The sequence below is a fragment of the Camelus dromedarius genome, chromosome 8 (assembly GCF_036321535.1).
Source record: "Camelus dromedarius isolate mCamDro1 chromosome 8, mCamDro1.pat, whole genome shotgun sequence".
Lineage (NCBI taxonomy): Eukaryota > Metazoa > Chordata > Mammalia > Artiodactyla > Camelidae > Camelus > Camelus dromedarius.
The window spans coordinates 78,552,399-78,558,398 of NC_087443.1; the positions used below are offsets into that span (position 1 = coordinate 78,552,399).

Sequence of the window (6,000 nt, forward strand, 5' to 3'; positions counted from 1 at the left end):
TGCTGAGTGCAATAAACCAGTTACAGAAGGACAAACGCTGCACGACTCTGTTTCTATGAGGTGTTCAAACCAGGCAAATTCAAAGAAGCAGAAAATAGAATGGTGGTTGCCTGGGGCTGGGGAGGGCGCCATGGAGGCGGGGGGTGCAGCTCAGCGGGTATAAAGCTTCAGTGATGCAGGGTGAGTAAGAACTAGCGCGTTTCTGCACAACGTAGTGCCTACGGCCAGCAGTGTGGCATTACTATCTCAAAATGCATTAAGAAGACAGACCTCATGTTAAATGTGCTTACCACCAGAGAACAAACAAAAAAGCAACAGGCAGAAGAGCACACGGAATTTTTAGAGGTGATGGATATGTTTAGTGCCTTGACTGCGGTGAGGGCACCACGGGTGTGAGCATATGACTAAACCCATCAAAACGATTTGTAAACATCAAAGATGTGCAATTTTTTGCATATCTGACAAATAGATAAATATAAAAAATAGAAGTTTGCCATGATGGTTATATTCAGGCAGAACTGAGCACCACAGCCAAATCCAAAAAAAAAAAAAAAAAAAAAATAAGGATGAGCAGGAAGAGGAGATGAAAATGATACAGATTTGGATATATGTGGAAAAGTATGGCCAAATGGCGATTACTAAAGATGCAAACTTTCCCTGATTCATCTAATGAGGAAATGTAGTAGAAACTGTCACCTCCAGGAAGACAGATGGGTGAGACTTGGTGGCGTGCCCCAGCCTGCGCCGACCATCAGAAAGTTCTCGACAATCAATTATCGGATGCCAGCTCACATTCAGACTCTGGGAGATCTGAGCACATCTCTGAATTCTACGTGGCTTCCCTGCTTCCTAATGTCAGGGAAGCCATCCACGCTCTGCTTCACAGAGAATCTCAGAATGTGGCCATGCTTGCGACGTTGACCGTGGCCAGAACTCAAATCTCATTGCCCAGTTATGGCTATTTTGGTGTCTGAAATTTATCAGGTACATAGGCAGGAGGAGAAAGGCCTTTAATATATTGTGTTTTTAAATCGTTTTGGGCATTTTGGAGGCCGCAGGGATGGAGGCTTTGCAAACGTGAGGACCAGAATCTTCAGCACCCTCAACACCATCTGTTTCTAACTCCAGCTGCCTTTCGGCAACACACATCCACTTGCTGTGAGTGTTAAAAGGCAACTGAAGTAAGGGAATGAGTGTGGCTGGACCATCCCTGGGCCAGAGTTAGGCTGGGTCCCTGTGTGTCCCAGATAAGAGGCAGTATCTCCAAGCATTAACACAGACAGGACTCAGGCCACAGTTTTAGAAAAAGCCAGTCTTAGCCCTTAAACTCAACTCAAGCAGGTCTGTAGGTCCTTCTGGGAAGGAATTGAAATCCATAAGGTTTTTACAGAAACAAAATCTCCCAAACTCACTTTTCCTGGAGAACCAGCCAGTTTCCTTTGTCCAGCACTTTGCACATTGAGAGGTCATTCCAGTGACCTTGCTCATTTTTCGCCCTATCAGGTACTTTACGGTTAAAGCCCCAGCGGGTTAGCCAATGGCCTTGGAGTCTTCAAGAGGGGAGGGGTCACGGGGCCAAGTCTAACGGGATGTAGAGGCCGTGAATTGGGCTCTCGTCAGCTCAGCTTGGAAATCGAGCAAGGAAATTGCCTTCTTGCTTGGTTTCCTAACCTAAATGGTGCTGACATGCCCCAGTGGGTACAATACGAACAATGAGGTATCACCTCACACCAGTCAGAATGGCCGTCATTCAAAAATCCACAAATGACAAATGCTGGAGAGGCTGTGGAGAAAGGGGAACCCTCCTACACTGCTGGTGGGAATGCAGTTTGGTGCAGCCACTGTGGAAAACAGTGTGGAGATTCCTCAAAAGACTAGGAATAGACTTACCATATGACCCAGGAATCCCACTCCTGGGCTTGTATCCAGAAGGAAATCTACTTCAGGATGACACCTGCACCCCAATGTTCATAGCAGCACTATTTACAATAGCCAAAACATGGAAACAGCCTAAATGTCCATCAACAGGTGACTGGATAAAGAAGAGGTGGTATATTTATACAATGGAATACTACTCAGCCATAAAAACCGACAACATAATGCCATTTGCAGCAACATGGATGCTCCTGGAGAATGTCATTCTAAGTGAAGTAAGCCAGAAAGAGAAAGAAAAATACCATATGAGATCGCTCATATGTGGAATCTAAAAAACAAAAACAAAAACAAACAAACAAACAAACAAAAACAAAGCATAAATACAGGACAGAAATAGACTCATAGACAGAGAATACAGACTTGTGGTTGCCAGGGGGGTGGAGGGTGGGAAGGGATAGACTGGGATTTCAAAATTGTAGAATAGATAAACAAGATTACACTGTATAGCACAGGGAAATATACACAAAATGTTATGATAACTCACAGAGGAAAAAATGTGACAATGAGTGTGTATATGAACACGAATTTGACACAACATTGTAAAATGATTATAAATCAATAAAAAATGTTAAAACAAACAAACAAAAAAACAGTTCAATGGACGTGGACAATTTTAAATTCTTAAATATTTACTAAAAGAACAGAGCTAGGAATGTGGAGGGACAGGAGGCACAGATCCTATCTTATGGTTTTCAAACTCAACCTGCCCTTGAGCGGAGGAAGCAGGTCCTGCCTGGACCACTTTTCAAATCACAGACAGAGTGAGGACTGACCAGCTGACCAGCCTGACTGTTGTGGGTCTGAAACTCACTTTAATAAGATTTAGGCTCTAGGTTACGCAGACAGCAGGCACGCAGTCTCAATGGCTGTATTTAGTAATGGGGGTTGGGAGGGAGTTGGGTCACACACACACACACACACAAAATGTTGTAGCTGTGACTCTCAGTACACTAGACGTTTTGTACAACCTTCTACAAAGATGCACTTTTCCACATTGTTACCATCAATGTCGCTTTTGGAATGAATGTTTTATGCATACCAAAAACTGGGAACACAAGAGTTGCTCTTTGCCATTTAGAGTTTCCAATGGGGCCATGAACACTCTTTTAAAATGCCAGATGATATAATTCAACAAGTTTTTCTCTCTCTCTGGAAGACTGAAAAATAACCTCAGTGAAAATTATACAATCATAAAAATTCTGTCCCCATCCGATTAATTACTTGTGAATAATAACATCTCTGGTTTCCTTCAATTATATTCTAATTGCACACCTTTTGCTCTGGTTGATTGGGCAATGAACTAATGAACAACCATTACTGAATTTAATTAACGCCATTATTTCTGTGGCCTTTATGTCTCCGTTGTGAACATGGAAATTCACAACCCCAGGGCTGGCACTGGGAGAAGCCAGCCTTGAACCCTGCAGAACAGGTTCTGACATTGCCCTGGAACAAGGGTGCCCAGTGTGGGGAACAAAAGACCTAGAGTTTTTGCCAGCATTCCCGGAAAGTCTTTCCTAGTAACAGCATCAGTATTCAGAAAGGTTACCTTTTCATAAAACATTAGCAATTTGCATGTTACATTTATCAAAAGGGATGGGTAAGTGAGCTATATGGGAATCAATTACATTGTCATTTATAATTTATTCCATGTACAATAAAGGGCTGATCAGATTTCGTGTGTTTACCTTCTGAAGGATCACTGCTCATGGCTTATTCTAGTTGCAGAATACAAATATGTTTCAGAGTAATGTGTTTATCTCACTTTGACATTCTAAATCTCCCAAGTTCTCCCTTTTTCTCCCACGAAAAGTAGTTTCGGCTTGAAAATAAGAGCTCACCCTCAAAAAAATAAAAGTCCATTCTTACTGGCATAATTTAAATCATTCTATGTTAACTTAATGCAAGGCATAGATATTCTCTCTCATAACACATCAGGAAACAAATAGGAATTTTTTTTTAAGACAGATGATTGCAAACCTACAGAGCTAAGAATATTTCACTCACAGAAATGTACTGCAGTTTCTAAATGTGGATACAAATTATCCAACTCTTTGGAGCAGTATTAAATGTTTTAAATGCAGACGTGTGTCATGTGTCAATTACAATCATCCAATATGCTCCCCACTCCCCGGATTTCAAAAACTGAAAGAAATTAAGAGATGAGAGTGTCTTTCCCAAATCCCTTGGGGAAAACTACAAACCAGTGATTAATTTATTAGACCAGATAGAACATCTGAGCTGTCTGTCTGATAAGCAACACTCCATTTCTCTGAATTAGGTGTGCACCCACTGCTCCCCGGCCAGATTCAGCCTTACCTCGTATCTGCTGGCTGTCTGCTCAGCTGTCTTCAGGCCTTGATACATATGGATGATACAAACTTTGGCTCTTCTCTGGGAGGGAAACCAGTTCCTCTTCACGAAATCCATGACCATCACATGGTTTTTCAACTCAGTGCTAAACGTTTTGATCTGAAAAGTCCGGCGGATGGCTGTTTCCGCGTGGTGGGCAGCAGACACCTGCTGCTGAGGCCTTGTAGGGATTCCGGAGTGCCGCATGGTACGCGGAATCGTGTGGCTTCGGCTCGCAAGCCTTGGCTGTGACCTCTCTCCGAGTTCTCCAGCTCCAGACCTAGTCGTTCCCAAACCCCAGCCACACAGCGCGCAAGATGTGCGTGTGGGAACCTCAACGGTGACCTTTAGGCGCCATAAAAATACGCCTCCTCGCTGCTGTCCAGCTGTCTCCAGCACTTGCACTTGTGTTCTCCGGTGGCTCAAAACCGTGTCTGATTTCAAAGACACCTTTCTCTCTCCCCGCTGCATTCAAGTCCCAGTTACAGTGAGATTCAATATGTTTTTCAGTCTCTGACCCCTCAAATCCAAATAAGTTACTTACAGGGCGCTGTACAAAGGAACCAGGAGTGATAATTGCTGCTTTTTAGAATCTCTGCTTTTTTTCTTGCCAGGATGGAAAAAGCAACAGGAACAGGCTCCTCCTGACACAAAGGGTGACCTCAGCCCTGGAGAAGATAAGAAACACATTCAAGTGAAAAGGAGAAGTCGGCTGAATGCAGCGATGACTACGCACCAGCATGAGAGACGCAGAGCTCTGGTAGGAAGCTCTGGCCGCCACCCGGCGGGAGTGCACTGGCTTTGCTGAGGGCGCTGGTCCTGAGCCAACCCTGGGAGTCCCCTCACCACTCTGAGCCTCAGTTTCCCCAAGAGAAAACTTGGAATAATAACACCTGCCACTAACCGGGGTGTCAGAGGATCGGGTGAGTGAAATGATGAGGAAAATAGTGTGTAACAGAGTCACAGAGGGCATCCTTTCCAAACAAAAATTGCATGTGTTCCAACCAAATTATTTTACGCACAGTTCTGGTGATAGAGAAGAACAGATCTGACTCCGTATTGGATCCGTTTCTTATACTTTAACCTCTATATTCTATTGCTTTTGGTACAAGAATGTTGCCTAGAGCCTGAAATAGACAGCCTATTCTCAAGGCTCTGATCCTTAAAGGTGTAACACTCTCCCATTCATATAGAGATAAAAAGTTTCAGAATAGAGAATAGCTTTTGTCTTTTTGGAAGTTTACAGGAACATTGGGACTGGACCTCCCTAGACAGCTGCAGGAGCAAAGGATTCCCACACCAAGAAACTTGCAGCGACCAGGCACACCCTCTTTCAGTATAAAGGCAGCCTGAATTCTAACCTGGGGAAGGTGGTTCTTTGGGACACTGGTCCATCCTCTTCTCGGTCTGCCAGCTTTCTGAATAAAGTTGGTTTTCCTTGTCCAATAACTCATCTCTCGATTTATTGGCCTGTTGTGCAGCAAGCAGCACAAGCTTGGACTTGGTAACATTCTTTCCACACATAAAATAGAGTGGAGATTTAAGTGATGCTGAGAATTATTAGATTCCGAATTCAAATCATTTAGAAATGCAGATGCTTGATGTATTCCTTTTCACGTCATTTTTGGTAGCATTTCTGTTAACCCGGTAGTTGAGAAGTGGAAACCACAAGCCTTGACTCAGGGGTCTGGGCCAGGAGAGAGCAGGTGACAA

The 6,000-nt window shown here is 43.6% G+C and overlaps 1 protein-coding gene across 3 annotated transcripts in view; it reads right to left on the reverse strand.

Annotated features, from left to right (window-relative positions):
* C8H10orf90 (chromosome 8 C10orf90 homolog) overlaps positions 1-5,054 on the reverse strand; it is a 211,619-nt gene extending 206,565 nt beyond the window's left edge. Inside the window, exon 1 of one of the 3 annotated variants that reach the window (XM_010993280.3) lies at positions 4,255-5,054. In XM_010993280.3, the coding sequence (XP_010991582.3) occupies positions 4,255-4,758 (504 nt within the window). In that variant the 5' untranslated portion in view covers positions 4,759-5,054. The remainder of the gene's footprint in view (positions 1-4,254) is intronic. The other 2 variants (XM_010993281.3, XM_064488530.1) reach the window with 2 other exon arrangements.
* Positions 5,055-6,000: the final 946 nt, after the last annotated feature.